The sequence below is a fragment of the Barbatula barbatula genome (genome assembly GCF_947034865.1).
Source record: "Barbatula barbatula genome assembly, chromosome: 6".
NCBI classification, from domain to species: domain Eukaryota; kingdom Metazoa; phylum Chordata; class Actinopteri; order Cypriniformes; family Nemacheilidae; genus Barbatula; species Barbatula barbatula.
This window is the reverse complement of record NC_136765.1, coordinates 18,704,261-18,723,273: the sequence shown is the minus strand read 5'-3', so window position 1 is coordinate 18,723,273 and position 19,013 is coordinate 18,704,261. Positions and strand designations below refer to the sequence as shown.

At 37.0% G+C, this 19,013-nt stretch overlaps 1 protein-coding gene across 8 annotated transcripts; it reads right to left on the bottom strand.

Moving 5' to 3' along the window:
• Window positions 1–1,466: 1,466 nt before the first annotated feature.
• Window positions 1,467–9,016, bottom strand: pcgf5a (polycomb group ring finger 5a). Of its 8 annotated transcripts, none has more exons than XR_013786766.1 (9): window positions 8,820–8,980; window positions 7,583–7,808; window positions 7,245–7,341; window positions 7,106–7,161; window positions 6,835–6,894; window positions 6,585–6,730; window positions 5,611–5,709; window positions 4,547–4,942; window positions 1,467–4,460 (listed from the first exon to the last, which is right to left on the bottom strand). XR_013786766.1 is itself a non-coding variant. In XM_079458309.1 (9 exons), exons 2-9 carry the CDS (start codon window positions 7,692–7,694, stop codon window positions 4,413–4,415), a joined length of 714 nt encoding a protein of 237 aa, XP_079314435.1. In that variant the 5' UTR covers window positions 7,695–7,837; window positions 8,820–9,016; the 3' UTR covers window positions 1,467–4,412. The 8 variants fall into 8 exon arrangements, 6 of the variants coding, with proteins under 6 accessions (XP_079314435.1, XP_079314437.1, XP_079314436.1 ...); XM_079458309.1 differs by having other exon boundaries at window positions 4,847–4,942; window positions 7,583–7,837; window positions 8,820–9,016; XM_079458311.1 differs by having other exon boundaries at window positions 4,853–4,942; window positions 7,583–7,837; window positions 8,820–9,016.
• Between the last annotated feature and the right edge of the window lie 9,997 nt (window positions 9,017–19,013).

The window sequence follows — 19,013 nt, the reverse complement described above, 5'->3', positions numbered from 1 at the left end:
TAAATATGGAACGCCATTTGACCAACCACATTAACCTTACTGGAAGATAAGGAGAGAGACTTGGGGACAAAAGATTATTGACAAGAGGCTCTTGGGCAAGGGAGGTCCCTGATAGATATTCTATGTTGACATGGTCAAAGTGAATCACAAAGCTACCAGAATGCACTCAGTGATCAGCCCAGCTACCTGGCCAGTAATAGATCTATAAGATTGTTGCACGGGCTATGACTTTGATTTGCATGAATGATGCAATCAGCATTTGGATACTAAGAGGCTAATACAAACAGTGAATGAATGATGCAACTTGAAGAAATAAAAGGAAAGAAAACAAGATCAAAGACCAGTTTGTGTCCCACTGCCCTTCTTCTGCTATTCTGTTTCTGAATATTTTATGTTAAATAACTGATATGTCACACCGATAAAGCTAACTATGACCATCTATTAAGAAAATAAAATGTGGCATGTTTACAAAACAAGACAGGTTGTAATTTGTTCTAGACCATTGCAAATTAGGATAAACGGCATTAGTGCATGGGTGTGTAATGTGTTAATTTTGGTGTCCAGTCTCACTTTCTCTGTTTATCAAATGAGCTGTTAATTTTCAACTCATCCTGACTTAAAATAGAAGCTGTGACATGCCATACTAAAAGAGAGAAACACCAGCCAGCTTTCCTTGTTTATTTACATATGTGTAAATGAACAAGAATGCGCACAAATGGTTTTAGCTGTCAGTAAAGAGCAAATTTATATTTAATGCCTTTTCATTTTAGTGAATATCACAGAGTATTTTGAAGGATGAGATTAGTATGGCAATTTACAAAATCAAGGAACACTTTCCATGTAAACATCTAAACCACCATTAATAGTTTGTGATGGATTAAATGTTGCTGTTACCCTACATGAAGTATACTTATATGACCTTCATTTTTGTAAGATGAACAGAAGGCAAACAGACAGCTGAATAAGAGATGCACAGACTAACAGAGAAATGCATGTCACATTCCACTTCCTACTGCGTAAGTGTTTGAGAGACAAGTGAGTGAGAAAGGGTGAGCGTGTGAGTTTAGTGTGAGAGAGAGAGAGGCAGAGAGCTGGGCATAGAAACTGTGCTAAAAGAAGGTACATTCCTGTCTTTGTTTTTTCATTGTCTGTGGTGTAAGCTCTTACACACATCGATCACACGATGATATCATACTCATGGAATGAAGTTTTTGAACAATGCCTTTCAACACCTTTAGAATTGTTAGTCTGCTATTCTGGGTTTTGCTGCATTCAGTCCACAAGGCCATAAAAAAAATATATATTATATCATTCAAAGTGTAGGGTAAATAACACTTACTTAACTTAGCAATAACTAAGCAACACATTCAATTCTTTCATTAGAAATCTAAAATTTAATCTATTTTTTAAATACATACAAGACCACCAATAGTACAAGATTATATTTAAAACATTGAGTTAATTTTCATAACATTAAAGCTTTATTTTTTATTGCGCCATCGAAATGTCCTTGTACCGGCATGATACAGAGTATAATGAATCTATGAAACCCGCCAAAAAAGAAATCCCATGTTTTTTAAAATGTCATGTTTAGTAATTAAATAATAATAATAGGTCATGAACAGCATTAGGAAGCTTCTTTGTGTACAATGAGACCATTTACAAGGGGAACACATTGCAGGCAACGGGAAGTATAAAAAACAAATAAATTACCCCAAGCAGCATCATCTATTAGGAAAAAAGACAAGCATTGACATAAAATTTTATGATTATAGGATCAAATATACATAAGTGCTTTAACATACAAAAATACATTGTATTTATAATCAGAGCTCAAAGACACTTTATAGTTGATTTGCATTTTTTTGTGGAGAGGAACTTGGATTTTGGAGAGCAGCCAGTGGCCTTTGTCCTAAACAACAACATGAAGAATTCCACTGCTGAACAGACAGAGTGCAGATGCAATTTTTTAAAGATCTATTGCAGTAGATCATGTATGAAAAACAGATGCTGATCAGACATTAAGTGTTTATTTTAACGAGTCATCTGAAAGATCTGATATTTCCACGATTGTACTATACATGTTTTTGAGATATTGTCTGATTGCTGTATTTACGTAAACTTTCGAAAACTCATTTGTTAACGACAGCCTTCCTACCAGAGAACATTGAACAAACCCTGGTTTCACCCGAGATGACAGAAAGCAAAGGAATTGTTTTATGTACTCTTTCTATTGTACCATCAAATATGATTTTTGTGGATTATAATCGGGTTTAGCCAAGCTCAATGTCTTAAAATGGTAAAACACTCATGAAAAAAACATTCTGGAAATGTTACTAAATATGTTTGGCAACTTTCAAATTCCGTGTTAACCTGGTGTTATCAATATAGGCTTAAATGTAAAATTTCTACTAAAGGCTACTGCACATACATTAACCATTGACATTATGATGTAAACAGACTTTTCAGAGTTAACCCATTGCCTCCTATAACCTTTTAAACTATCCGAACTTATCCTTAAGACATGAAACACCAAGTACTAAAATACTTAAAACAATATAATGATTGAATTACAAACTCTCTATATAACATGACAATTACTTGATCAATTTACTGAAGCAGCAGTTTAAAAAAAGTCAGATTTTAAAGTGATAGTTCACCTAAAAGTTGAAATTCTGTCATCATTGTCATTTTAAACCTGACTTTTTCTTCAGCAGAACACAAAGGAAGATATTTTGAAGAATGTTGCTATCGGACACTCGTTCACTTGCATTGGTTTAATGCCCATACAATAGGCTGAATGGGTGACGGCGCTGTTCAGTAACTAACCTTTTTTCAAATATCTTCTTTTGTGTTCTGCAGATGACATGTCATACATGTTTGAAATGACAAATGGGTGAGTAAAAAAATTGTTTTGAGTGAATTATCCCTTTAATTCCCTTTCTATATCAAATCACTGGCCTATGCATAGCTGTTTCCTGAATCACATCCTGAATCAGGAACAAGTCTGATATCTATGTATTTTACATCATTTTAAATATAGAAATCAAATTTTTTTAGAATGTAAAATAACTGTATATTCCCTCTGGATTATCAATGAAAATATGTTTTTTTCTCAATAAATCTGATCCAAATATTTCAGCATCAACACATGAAACTATAGCGTTCATTTTGAAGAGCAAACCACTCAAAATACACTGGAAAAGTGACATTATTGACATTCAGTCTGGGTGCAGCGCTCAAAATAAATAAGTCTGTTGAGGTGACGAGGATTTAATTGGAATATCTTATTATGAGCATTTAAATATAAGCAAGTTTCTAATAAAACAGGAAACAACAGAATGTTTACTGCTAACAGATTGTGAGCCAAAGCTGTTCTGCTCAAGATACAGCTGGTGCTCCTCAGTCATTTCCCGTTCATTGAAAAAATGCTTTAAAAAAATGACACTGCTCAGTAATTTACTGTTTTAAGCATGTCTGGCGTTAGTTATTGTAATGCCATTTCAAATGAGATAAAAATCTAGTTTGGGTAAATGTACGATTTGGCGTTAGATTAGTGTGAGGGAGAAACGCTTACCCAGAGTGCCTTTCAGTGCAGTTATTTTGGGACATCTATAGACCTCTCATGCAATTCCAACTGAATGAGATCCATCAATACTTCAGACCAGAGCCAAAAACACAATTGGAGAAAAATTTGAGTGTGTGAGGGAAGATGAAACAAGCCAGAGAAAACCAGAGTTAATGTGCATGTGAGATTGAGAAAAAGAAAGCGACAGAGGGGGTTACACGAAAAACTGTTACTGAATTTATAAAGAAAAAGACATTTAAGGTGGAAAAAGACCAAACAATAGATAAGGGGAGAAAATAAAACAGAGATAGTATATTAACAATACGGCGAGACATTTGGATTTGTCTCTAGTGCAAACTTTCAGACAAAACGTCTAATAAAACCATAATCTAAAATCAATTAAATCCTCTTATTTTATCAATAGTTCCAACCTCATCCTAAAATGTCCTTATTTTCTCCTCTCTTATCCAGGTTGCAGTTTTTGGGATGTGTTTTAGCTTACCGTCTGTGCTAGATTGCTGTCACATAATCCCAAAAGGCTGCCCTACGCTAAGGCGTCGTCATAGAGACAACATGCGGGGAAAGCTTTGGAGAAACGTCATTAGACTTGATGCTATGCCAGTGGGAGGAGCCACACCTGTCAGTCAGGAATACGAAGGAAGGAGGAAACACGGATAAGGCTGAAGCAGTCCATAGGAAGAAGAGAGCGGTCCTGTCAGTCGTGGGGCTTTGTGTTGTTGTCTTTCAACAGAGGCACAATCATTCTGTTATTTTGCTTAACTGTCTATCTCATGACATCAGTCTGTACAGATTGGAGGAACTTCCAAAAAGCTTTAAGTGCTATTCAACCGAAGTCGATCCGTGGACGGTATTCGAGTACCATTGGATAAGCCTGGAAAAAGAAAAGAAAACTTCAAATTTTCTTTTCATTTAAGAGCAGTTTCAAATTCATCTATCTCGCCTTGCTGTCGCTCTTACTTTGTCAGCGTAAGTCGAGGACACAAGCCTAAGGGCACCGATGTGTCCTCTGATTTTTGTCATCGTCTAGTGTGTGTGTAACTGGAGAAATATGACTCACATATCTGTCAGTAGCTGTGAGCATTTTTTTCTTTACTTCTGTCCCCCCCACAATCACCACCAACTTGACAACAGCTGTTCACACTTCTCATGAGCACACACACCCACATATTCAGGGTCAAACCAACTTTCAATAATTAACTGCTTAACTTTGGAGTCTAAGGAAAACGTTTTCAAAGTAAACTAAGTAAACACACATACACTTACGCTTTCACCCTGCAGTCTCCATCGAGTGCGGTAGATGAATTCCAGGGTGTGGTCTTTGCCCATGATCTCGCCATTACATAGAACGTCGAGCTGCAAATACAGTTTAAATGCGTGCACATTTATTGAAATGAGGTAAGTAACTAAAAAACAGATAATAATAGATTAACATGTGAATACTTCATTTACGTATGTTTATGGAATCCTATTTATAGCTGTGGAAAAAATTAAGAGACCATTCAAATTTTTTATTTATTCAGCATTTCTCGATGTATTGTGGCCATTCCAGTCCAGTCTCTAGTTGAATTTAACAAAATGTAACCTCCGGAGTGACAAAGTCTTCCAACAGCAATGTGAAAGACATAAAAACTGTGATAAAAATCGAGGTTATAACATTACAAATATTTTTTTAATATATGTAGAAATATTACTGTTGTATTGCCTTAAAGTAAATATCAACGTGTTTTCTTTCCATAATTTGAGGTATGAAAAAATACAGAGCATCTTTTCTGTTATTTTGACATGTTTCTCCAGTTTTCAGTTTCTGCAAATACAAGCAAATAGAAATAATATTATTTGAAATTTTATCTAAACACATATCTATAGAGAGTACATTTTAAAGTCAAAGAAACTGTTTTTTAAATGGTCTCTTAATCTTTCTGCGGCTATCAATAACTTTGAACACGCATTCACAAAACTGCAGTTAGACTGTATTGACTCTGGCTGACCAAGTTATGAAGTAAAATATAACAGTATTTTACCTCATAAGAGCTTGGCAGCTTCAATTTTACACAGAGGAACTTCTTAATGGTCCCCACTGTAACACGAGTGGAGCAGCGGATGAATTTCTTCATTAAGCCCTGTTGCAAAGAGACAAGTTGTAAACACACATACATGCATCCAAACATATACAGTCCATGTGAAGCAACCTTTTTTAACCCTTCCTTCAATTATGTTATTATTAGTTAATTACATTCTATAGATGGTTTAAAAACATAAACAAACGTTACTGTGCATGTTTGTGACCCCAACTGAACTTCCGGTACACATTCACAAACAATAAGAGTGCCTGTAGATTATTTCTGATAACAATCAAAAGAAGAACTTTTACTTGGTTTACAAAATATTTTGAATTTACATTTACAATTCACGCATTTGGTAGATGCTCTTACCCAAACCAACTTACATTGCATTATCCTAAACATTTGATTCTAAGTATGTGCAATCCCCTGGGATCGAACCCACAACCTTGGTGTTGTTAACGCCATGCTCTTACCACCGAGCTACAGGAAAGAATTTAGACTCTGATACCAAACTAAACTGCTAAATGCCAATGCAAATTGAATCCAAATTCAACAAATCGTTTATTTAATACAAGACTAGACACTAGCCAAACACAAACCGGAAGTTAACTGGGGGTCAGGCGCGCACGCAAGTGGCCGATGAAACGGTCTATAGGTGCTCTGACAGGTGTCAAAACAAAACTAACCACAAATTAAGTTTATCGTATAAACTATGGACATGTTCCGCAAAGTCGGATAACCAGAAAGTGTTTAAACTAATTTAGCAAAATACTAAATGTAAAATGTTTAAATGTGTTTGTATTGTACTGAATTACAATTAATGCCTCATAAATGATAGTTTATTATGTATTCAAAAGACATTTTTGCACACGGCAAAAGCGTTCAAGCACTTTTATAGGGCTAATATTTTTAACTTCACCGACTCTATGCACCTTTACTATGCTTTCTCCAGACTGGCCATTGTTTCGTAGACAGTCCAGACAAATAGCGATCTGAGGATCACTTCTGTGGTAGTCTCCTCCCTTTCCATCATCTTCCTCTTCATCACTCAAGCAAGGTTTCTTAGCCCTAGGGCCATCTAGAAAGCACACACAAAAAAAGATGTTGTTTGTGACTTTGTCTGCAAGTATAGATCCTTTGTGTATATAAATGTTTCATTGTGTGGGATTGTGTTGAATTTACCTTCTCCATTTAATTTGAGTTTATTTTTTCTCCAAAACTCACTTTCCTGTTGTTCTTCCTCTAGTAAATAAACACAATCATTTAAACACCGCACATTAAGAATCACTTTATGAATTTAGGAACTCTTACCAACCAAAACACAACTGTAGTACATGCATCTCTGAAGACAATCTGTGTTTTTTTTCAGTCATTAAATACTAGATATCCATATCTTAATATGAACAATAGCACTGTCTAATATAGCTAATCTAATATAGTACGTATATCTTACTGTCTCTAAGTCCAGGCACCAGCTTGAAGATAATCTCTTCTAAGGTCTTATCTAGTCTGCAAAAAGAAAAGTCAGGAAACCATATAAAAAACACAGGAATTTACCTAATCGGTACGTAAGAAAGAGTATGTATGGGTACCTCAGCATCTCTAAGGGGTTGGTTTCATGGACCTGTATTCCACACTCCGGGCACTCATTGCTCTCTTCAAAATGCTGAACAATACAACTCTTACAAACTGCACGAGGAGAAAGGAGTAAGAAAAGGAGAAAAAAATAGATTTAATGTCAAGATGTAATGTCAATATAACCTGAAGTTGTATTGGAAATATGTGAAATGAACCACACAAAACACCCTGACTCCTGTCCACCCTGACCTATTACACTCGCTGCTGTATTATTCACCAACAGCAGGAGGAGTTGCAAAGGAGGAATGGGAAAGGAGGAAAAGAGAAAGGGTGTGGGAAATGAATGACTTACAGGTGTGCAGGCATTCTGTGACAGCAGTGGGCTTGATCAAATATCCACGGCAAATTGAGCAGGTGATGTACCGGTTGAAATCACGGACCAGGTGCTTTCGCTGGGTCGCCATCTCGACTCGAAGGTCACAGAGGTCGGGAAGTCACAAGCTGGAGTCACGGCACTACCTGAGGTTGCCACTGCGATTTCATTCTTGCCTTCGTTTCAAGGCAGATGAAACTCAAATCTGAAAGCATGTTTGTTCAGACAGTGACCCTAGTTAAGAAAAAGACATCATTGATCTGTGTTTATTTGAGGAGACACTCTAACTCAACCTTTTTACATCCTATTTCATGTAACCCTTTATACAAGCAAACCATTACACCACACATTGGGTTTTAAAAGCAGACATGAGCTGTACCCCTGAATCGTAAGAGAAAGTGTGTCAGAGTTCTTTTTCAGTCTGACAGCTTCTGGGAAAGTCCCGTTTTCTTTGGCTTGATTTTAAGGTTGTGTGGTCACAGAATAACCAATAGATACAGCCAGGATACTGAGGTCATTTTAGGAGCACAACAAGGTATTGACTATTTTACAGAACAATGTGCTTATTTACTCAACCAACTCAGAACACCAGATTATTGAATAATATTTTAGTGGGTCAGCACTAAATCCTGTATGCAGGTATAAAGATAATCACAGGTGCTGCCATCTGCCTTTAAACTTCATTAGGAGCGTACATGCAGCGTTACAGTGTGACCGGAGCACATTTCTCATGGTGACGTAAGCTCCGCGATGATCTCCTATTTACGTAATGTATATATGTACACAACAGGAAAACATCAGCTCACACGCTGCTAGGCGATTAACGTCAGGTGATACAGAACATCCGTTTCAAATGCGACCATAAACCGACGACCTATTCGCAAAAAGGTTTACACAATCGCGCTGCGTATCACACGCGGTTACAGTCCCGTTATCTCATCAGCGTGAGCCGAGCGCACAGGCGTCAAAAACTGAGTGACGTCATCTCCATGACAATTTCAACACATGGTAAGTTGAGCTCGTCTCGCGACGACGTGTTCATATTCTATATTTACGTATCTGTCCACTCCACTAGAGCTGTGTAACGGTCACATAGCCTCTGCGATACCACATGACACAATTTCTCCCCTCCCCAAACTTTACACACACACACTCCGCTGCCCCCCGACGCGATAACATAGCGCAGATTCCCCATGGCCATCCGAAATACACTTACCGCTATGAATTCCTTGGCGTCGCTTCGGTGCTGGGTTGGTACTGGAGGCTGGAAACGCGTTTATTAATAAGCTAAAAGAGTCACAACGTTGCAGCCCGGCGGTGGATATAGCGCGCGTGCAGGCAGTGCGTGGCTGGTAAACTCGCGGCCGACACGGAACTGGCAGTAGCACGCGCAGAGAGGAGAGCTCGCGCAGGGAAGGGGCGGGGGACGCGCGAGCCTGTTTACGCCGTGATGTAACACTGAATGCAGTTAGATGCTAGCGAACAGTTTCGAAGAGTTTCTTAACACACTTGACATTATCAAGAAAAAAATAATAAATAGATAATATCATGCTAGTTTTTTAATCTGATTATATTCTATATATATATAATAATTAAATTAAAATATTTATAAAAAATTGCAACATTAATTAAATAACACCCTTAAAAAACAGTTAAACAAGTTGTAAAAAGTATATACAAAGTTATAGTGAAAATACATCTCCAGACAAGCTCTTGTGACAACTAGCCCCGTTCTTCTCTACTGAAGGTTATCTCATTCTGAAAACTCCCTGGCTCATCTAATCCGATACTTTGTAAATACTGTACACAGGGACGGATAAACGATGCATATTGGGCATATTTTATGTGTATATTTTTATATATTTTTAAACATAGCACTGAATAGGCCTACTGTGGAATACAGGGATTATTTTTGCAGTTGTGAAGTATTAACCGTAGGAAATAAATCTAACAAATAATCTTAACTGTCCTGTTGTTGAAAAGGACATCTAGAGTAAAAAAACTGTGTATGTGTTGGAGAGGTCAGAAGCTCTTTTTAGGTGTCTAGTAGCCTACTGGGAAACACCAATTTGTGTTGTTTTTTGTGCATTTTACACAGAAGAAGTTTTTTTATTCTGCTGAACTACTTTTATATTGTTTTTCTATGTAAACACACTAGGCCAAATGCGGCCCGCCACTCATCTTTACCTGGACCACCTTCACATTTCAAATAAGTGGAGAGACTTTTAAGAGCGGTGTGCTTTAAGAAATGCACGCCCTGAGACGACACATCTTTGAACTCCAAAACGCTGCTACATTCAATACAAACGTAATATTCATACCAATACTGACGTCTTATAAAGCGATTGATCGGTCTGTATTTTATTTACAACGTTATCGGCAATCCACAGACAGTCAGTGGGCGCACGCGATGGGTCGCGTTCCAAAACGCGTCGTGTGCCCTTGAAAGTTTCTGCAGGAAGGGTAGCCTACAACACGTGAACGGTTGTCTCAGATAAAGGAAGACTGTGTTGTTTTTATTGCAGCATTCATTACCTATGTGTGATTTAAACACCTACATATACATCTCCCTCCAGGACTCGCACTACAAAGGATCTGCCCTTTTAAGTGCGTGGGGCACATGAGTGCGATTGGGATGCACCTGAAGATGCGATAATAGCGTTCAGTTTTTTGCACAGATCAACTGATTATTTTTTTAAGACACCGGTTCAACGTCACAAGGGGCAGCGATTACTTTTGTGCTGAAAATATTCGCGTTTTTGACTTTCATTGATTTGAGTTTTATTACTTCAACCAAATATATTCATAAATATGTTCTTGAAAAAACAATATGCCACCCACATCTTGGATGGACTGGGGGTGAGTAAATTAACAGCTTTTTTATCTTTGGGTAAACTAATGCATCAAGGTATATAAAATACGATTAAAAAGACAATATCTCTTTTAATTAAACATAATAAAATTAAGGCACATGCAATATCTGACTGCATGTTTTAATATAGGATCTAAAAGTAACAGTAACAAAAACAGTATAAAAGGAACAAAATGCAATAAATAACAGGAATACAAAATTACAGAAGAAATTAGGATATGGTAGGCCTACTGGCCGCATCCCATTTATACTTTTAGAATCTGGCCCTCGAGGAAAAGTAGTTGAAGACCCCTGCTCTAGACGGACTGTTTTACCTGCGACTCACGCCGTTTGCAGAGTCTCTCACAAACGCGCCATGGTTTTCTGTCTGTCAAGTTGAAATCATTTTGATTAATTTTTACACACATCGCAGCATATAAATGTCAGTTCCACAGCAGTTGACCAATCAGAAGACCGAGAAGGCGGGACAAGTGTCGTAAGCGTTTTTTTAAAATATTTGTCATATGGCAATTTCTGTTATCAAAAGATTGCCACGAGACCCTAGTGGTTTTCACTGCACTTTTTCACACCATTCTTGAACGGATGCGTTTTTAGATGGAAAGATGCGTTCTGTGAGAACTAGGCATAGGTGCAACACTGTAATATGTGATGCCAGGGGGCCTTTAAAACGTCATAATTTGTCCCTGACTGTACATCATTTCATACATTTCCAAATGAACTGGTAAGTATAAATCAACTAAAGCCCTCAGACTCCCAGTGTGTGGGTGATTGCTTTAGTTCGACGTGTGTGGGTGATAGCACGAGCTCTGATGTGTGAATGGTGATGTATTGTATGTACATTTTCTTTTATTAAGCAACACATCTGCGCCCTACAGCTTTGAATAAAGTAAACACCCTCCATTAGTGTATGTTGCCATGGCAACAGAGCATAAAGGTATCACCCTTTGAACTAAATGTCCTACTCATGAGCAGAGCTGTTGAATATGAGAGTTACGACACTCGGGGTGCTTCTCAATTCTTATTTGTGCATCCTCGTTTCCCTTCCTCACGTCTAAGCTCCACCCGTCAGGATGAGAGGGAAGGGATCAAGGAAAAGACGCGAGGACTGAGGAATTAAAAGAGGTGAAATGGTATATCTTCATTTATATAATCCAAATGTATATAAGGTATGTCAAATATATGCATGCATAAATATGAACTATCTGAACTATATTAATATTAACTATACTGTCTGAAATGGGTCTACATTTACAATAATATACTGCTTAATTATCACATTTATGCGTGTTTGAATATGATCTATAGATGGGATGATGTGCAGGGGGAGGAGAATTTATACGCGCGTCAGGTTTAGTCGATAAAACACTTCCGTAAAGGAAACACCTGTGTATCCTTGCTCATGACTCCTCAGAAATCCTCCTCGATCCATGCCTCCTCCTGGTGCCATTAGAGAATTGAGATGTCCTTAAAGATGGCTGCGCTTTATCTGTTTCCGGGTCATAGGATGAGGATGGAGGATTGTGGAAATGAGGAGGCATATTTGCACCCTTAATCTCGCCGCTGTGTGGTCACATGGTTCATGGAGCCCTCAACAGTTCCAAACAAATCTGTGATGTCAATCTATTTAAATGGATTTTAGCAGGACAGATAACGGCAAGTTACATAATTTTTGTTAGTAGCACAGTGTCATACTACGTTGACCACATTTATAGCAGCATTTCGTCTGGGGAGTAATATGAATATAAGATCTGAATATAATTCATATGATAAGATATGTCCGCCAACTGGTTAAAATGTATAAACATGCCGTTATTTCACTAACTGTACAGCAAATGCGTTTGGGAGACATTAAAATAAATGTTTTCCAGTGCAGTGTTTGGAACTATTGGTCGCACCATGACACAAGTTACTTCCACATTCCTTTCTTTCAACGGATGTCTATGTGAGTGTCGTAACTCTGTTTTTCAACGACTCTGCTCCTGAGGGAACTTCTGAGATATCTGCTCACCCCGGTACATAATGACATAAACAATGGCCATTTGTAAGTGTTGTGTTCTGATTTGATTTGTGACATCCATAGAAACACTGATGAATATGCAGTTTTAAATTTGATTCTGGGGATGTGTGCATCACACAATGAAATTATATGTTGTGTTCCTGTGCTATTTTGCCATGGTTGTTTTTAAAAGCCTCAGTGTATGAATATGTTTTAGAGAGATTTTCCTCTTAAGCAGTTGACTGTCTTTCAAATCTTTCAGATTTCACTTGCCATGACACTGCACTATTTATAGAACAGCTTGACAAAGACAAAAAAAACATAAAAACTGTAAGAGGAAGGGAACACCTGTCATTTTCACATTTAATGTTTACGACAAAAAAATAGCTGTCATTAATATGCACATTTTGTTAATTTATATTACAACAAAGCATCAGATGGACAAGTTTCAAGCAATGCATAATGCTTCAAGTTGCTATGTCCAATGACAGCTGGGTTGTCAAGGAGGTGGTCGTAATAATCACAAATGTATTTGCATGCATTTTCAATAGATAAAATATTTATACTAAGTTACTGTGTAGTATCACTAGATTCTTTGTTCATATTTGACCCAGATCTGTTTACTGCATGACATTGAGGGCATTTACATGCACAGACTTACTCCGGTTATGCTTAATAAGCTGATAATGTGTAAATCATGTAAACGCGTAAAACGTTTTTCTTTTATCTGAGAAATCTCATAAACTTGATACTAAATTGGAAATGCAAATGTTTTCATGCCAATAAAGCATTGGAATGACTTATGCAATGATAAGTGAGAATACTTGAGTAATTATAGTGAAAAATCATAAATTTTCCACATTTTAAATTGAGTGATAACACTGTAGAATAAAGATTTTCTGTACTGCGCCCTTTTTGCTCCCATTCATGCTCCTGATCTTGCCCTCTCACATCTTTCTCTGTCTTATCCTGCACACAATGACTGCGCAAGCACAGATTTGAATAAAAAGAAAGAAACAATGAACTCTTTACCTCCCACTGTGATTATGGAAAATAAATTAATAGAAAGGTAGAAATGGAAATAGAGGTATATTAGTTAAAAAATACATTCAGAAAACACATTCTCAAGCACTTACAAAGACTCATGAGACAGAGTTGCATTTCAGAAAGTAATTTAGCTGAAGTTAACTGCTTTGTGGAACCTGTCCTGTACAAGAGCCACAGTATGAGGTGATGTCATTATTATCGCATGACAGCTATATGCAGTGACGTGATGAAATTCTCAGGACCTGTATGGGACCACGTTTCTTCCAATGACAACACTTTTCAGTTTCCTGCCCTCATTCACTGTATTGTGAAAGAGTGATCAACTTTGGCTTTGAAGAAGGACACAGAATACAGACACATGTACGTGTCACTGTGTGCAATTGGTGCACACTTCAACAGCTGCAAGAGAGGTCATAAAAATAAAATCTCAAAACCAAATGTTCATACCAATGGCGCAGACATATTCTCTACACTCTCCTTTTTTGTGGCTGGTTTGGAAACACACCAAGTACCAAGCAAAGCCAAGTGAAAAGATACCTCAAAACCCATTCATCTTCCATACATCTCAATTAAATCGATGTGTAACATTCCCTGTTCCTTTACTTATTTCCCATAAAGGATAGACAGAGTTTAATTTGCTCTGTTTTGTTGGATTTGAGTTCCATCCTGGAACCATTCACTTAAACACTCATTATACCACCAAAACACTTTCCAAATCCAACATTTCCAGAAAAAGAGACCACAAGTTCATACTGTATTTCAGTGTGTTTGTATCAACAGTACAATGTGATGATTGAAGGAAAAAGACACAAACAGATAAAAGCAGACTGAAATACAACTCTTGTTCTCTGCTCATTAAATCCACCTTAGAAGTCTACTGAGACCTCACACATCTGAGCCACTGTGCTATGGCTTATGTGTGTGATGTAACGGAAGATTAAAGTGGCGCTGGTTAATTTCATGATTTATTTACAATTATGTTTTTTTTCAAAGGTAACTTCAGTATTCCATGTGTACTATTTATAGTTTGCATGCATTGTATGTTCCCTGGTATCCCATAACCTTGATATTATTTGATCTACCGGAACTAACTATGCTGTTAAATTACCACAGAGAAAAAGAAAATGTATATGTTAATGAACAAATTCTATACTAGAACCTCTCATATTAAGTGACCTGTTTGAGTTCTTGCACTGATTGTTGTTTAATCTTAACATTGTGTTTTATTCTCTTCATCTTGTTGTCCATTAGAGCAATTCTCACTATTAGTTATTAACATGACTATATTGGCATATTGGCTGTTTATTAGTACTTAGAATGCACATATTCTGCATGACCATATTCTATATCTCTAATTCTACCCAATACCTAAACCTAACTACTACCTTACTAACTATTAATAAGCAAGAAATTAAGAGTTTATTGAGGAAAAAGTCGTAATTAATGGTTTGTTAATAGCGAGAATTGCCCCCATACTGAAGTGTGACCGAATTGTGCCTGGATTTAACTAAAGCCCAGACATTGAGGTATTCCATTGCAATTGTTAAAGGGCAGTAAAAGAGCATGAACTAATCTTACTTCTGCCATACAAAGTTCCCGAGCGCTCTGAGAATGTTCAGGTGATGAGGAAATAGATGTCTGTGGTGAACACATTGATGGGATCAAGTGATCAGTATGTGAGCTTTACACAATTGTCATGCAGAGGAAGGGAAGATATTATCTTACAAGAACACATGGGATATGGGCCACAGCTGACGAAATACAAATGCAAGGTCAGAAATTCCAAAAACCTCTCAAGTTTGAGGTATTTTGAAGAATACTCAACGCTTTTGTCTATATATGGATCAATGACATATCACGACCACTTATGTGTTGTGACCAATAATATCAATAATTGTATTAAATAAAAAATTAACTATATAAGTTTTGTGATTGAAATATGAATCTTAGATACAGTAAGTGAATGGTATTTCTAAAACATTTATATCAGTTTGAATGTCCCGAAAAAAATTTTTGTTTACTTTGTTAATTTAAGTATACGGAATTATATAACAAAAATAAAAATGTATTACCAAATCTCAAGGAAAAGTAAACACTTTTCTTTTAAACACTTTAAATACTAAATATTTGTAAAATAAAAAAGCATGTCAAGGAAATGAATTAATTTAAAAATAAATTAGGGTCCCACCACGTGACATTTTTATGGCTTTGGCAAATTCATAAATGAAAAACACTGAAATCACTTGATTTAAAATTTTAATCTGCATTTGTGTGCACACCACATTCGTTATGTTTGAATATCAGCAACAGCTATTATTATTTATTTGTATTTTAAAGTTGTTATGTCGAAAATCCTTATACATCAATGACCCATATGCGTGCATGTGTGGACAGAAAGAAGTTGCCTCTTTGTGTACATTCTAATTCAAACCCTATAGAGCTGGACAGTTATTTTGTTCTGTTGCCTGTTTGGTTCCACAAAAATAAAACTATCACCATCAATATTAACCATGACAGCTGTTACACGTGCTGCAGAAATAAAATCACAGTCACTTCCTAGAGTAGACATTTGCCAAGGTTAGTAGGTCAGAGTTTTTAATCTGTGAAAGCCCTCAGTGATATTAACAGATATCCATATAGTAATACGCTATGAATAACCCTTATTAGAGAATCCTTCAAAACCAACAACTAAATATAACTAAACCTCATCAGCTGTCAAACACACACACCCATTTTTGTAACGCAGAACAAGCAATGTGTGTGGAAACAAGTGAAATGTGAAAACTAGAAACAGACGAAAAACCAATTACAGCTATTGTTTTTGCATCTAAATATGTGCAAGTTTGCTAATGATATCATTCAGGTGGCAGTTTATCACCACGGAGAGTGTTAGAATGCTGACGTCAACTTCAAAATAAAATGTTTATTTAGAACACTATTCCCCTATTCATTCTCAGTATCAGAGAGAACCTCCCTGCTATCTTTCAAAGTACCAAGTACAGAATTTAGAAGAACAAAAATGCTGCATTGCAGGGAATTGTTTACATTGGTGATAAAACATGAGCAGGTATATTATTAGCTACATATTTTAGAAACACATACAGTAAATAAATATATAAACAATACACTGTACATTAACTTCAAAACTGGATTATGATTCAGAGACATAAATGTGACCATGCTTTTATTCTATTCTGCTGCCTGTACAAAGCATAAGCCTGCAATTGATCCACGCCGCTAGCTGTTATTAAAAGCAGCTCTCTCCCATAAAAAAAGCTGAACACCACAATGTGATTTATATGACTATTAACATACTCTTTTTTCCGGGACTGTTTCCTCCCTGTAATATGGTAGTACTTCACAACACCTATCTGGCTTACTGTCCTGCAGGGTTACAGCTGCGCTCTCTGAATAAGGATCACAACTTATAGCGGTCTAAATCAGATTTAAGGGTGGCCCATGACTTTACTGTTTAATTACTTTAGCTAACCATTGTTAAAAAGTTGGAAACCGAACAATTCCGATACCTATTCGCTTCCATGTATATGGACACAAAACCAATGCAATTGGGTACCAGTTACCAACATTTTTCCAAATATCTTCATTTATCATATCTTCTGTTCTGCGGAAGAAAGAAAGTCTTACAGTTTTGAAATGACAAGAGGGTGAGTAAATGATGAGAGAATTTCCATTTTTGGTTGACTGACAAACAGTGTTTTAGTTGGTCATTTAACACTAGTTTCACAAGTGTTGTGAAACACACTTGTTTCCTGGGTTATTTTCGAACCCATCGTTGGGTCAAACAGTGTGATGTCACCCGTAGGTTTCTGAGGAGCTGTTTTGAAGCTTAAAGTGGGCAGAGCCGGCAGCACTTTACTCCCGGACATTCAAAAATGGGCAAAGAGGCGGGACGTGGTTGGAGCATGGGGTGCCTGGTTGCTGAAACCACCTGTCACACAAGTGGCCACGCACCTAATTTGCTGAAGCTTAATTTAGGTTTAACAGGTAAGTTATTAAACAAACTCCCCCCTTAGTTGTCATGAAGGGTAAAATTTGCTATATAGACCACAATTTTAATAATTAAACATGCTTTTGTTCCGGCTGTAAAGTTGCTCATTTTAACATGGGGCTCAATGAGATTTTTCTCTCTTTTGGAGCCAGTCTCTATAGGCCGATGAATTGCAGTTTAAGTGACTTCCTTGTTTGCTTCACAAGAAAGAAAGGAAAGGTTGCTGCTTGGATTGAATGCATAGTTTACAGCCCCATGGTAAGGGCATTCATTCAGTTCACACCAGCATCCCCAATTTGTGTGGTGGAGTGTTTCAAGATCATATCCAAAAGGTTACAGGTTTGAGCTTTAAAAGTAGTGATCTAAGAAAGAAACTGCTAGTCACTTTAAAAAATACACTATTACTTTATTGGTCACTGTCGCATGAACCAAGGCCTTTGGTAATTCTCAGATCGATAGAGTTGCCAAGTGTCTCCTTGTAAGGCTTACTTTCAACCCCAAGCTCTTACGAATCATCTTGCATTTGATTTTGATTGATGGCTGATGGACTGCTCCACACCCTTAACAATAAACCTCAGCTGTATCATTGACTGATCTTATAAGTGATCACGCTTGTGCACCTGCTTATCTCGCGGTTTAAGGGAATGAGTGCCTTGCAAAACACCTGCAAAAACACGTCTGGTGACAGATGACATCAACTCAAATCTATCCATGGACATCTGTCCATAAGAGGTGAGGAGGTATCTGAGACTACCAAGGATCTATTAAAAGCCTAAATTATGTCATCACAGTGTATTGTCATGCAGGAAGCTCCTAGACATCATTCCATACCTGTCATGCTCATTCCAGTCTTGGACAACGTGTGAACGGTCAGTAAAAATAGTGAGTGTTAACAGCACATGACTGTCTTCCCGTATGTAAAAGGACGAGAAAGGTGACATAACACTAATAACAAGCCAATGACATGTGGAAACAAAGAAGAACAAATAAAATCCATCATGTTTGGGCGCATGTGTATTGTAAGTAACACATATAAAACCTTTTCTATTGGTTAAATATTATGAAATTCACGTTTATATTGAATTTTGTTGTATTGCGTCATTGTTTGATTGCCTTGTTGTATTATAAATTTATCTTAAAATCTATATAGATTTTATTGTAAGGGCCACTGTGAATTCTTACCGACATCAGGGGGAAAATAATAACCAATATGGTCTTCAATGAACTGAAGCCTTGTTAGAATTAATACAATTTTAGTGCATCTTGAAGCGACAATTTTCTGGAATTTTGACAAATATTTACTGCCCCAAAAATGTATATGCACGTGTCACACTTTTTTATTACTTTTCTCACGCGCAGAATAGGCTATGCCGTCATGCAGTATATGATCATGCACCTGTTGCCCACGAGCATGTTCAGTAGTTGCAGGTCAGAGTGAGTCTATCTACTGGTAGGCGCCGTCTATACCAGAATTCAAGCTGTGAGT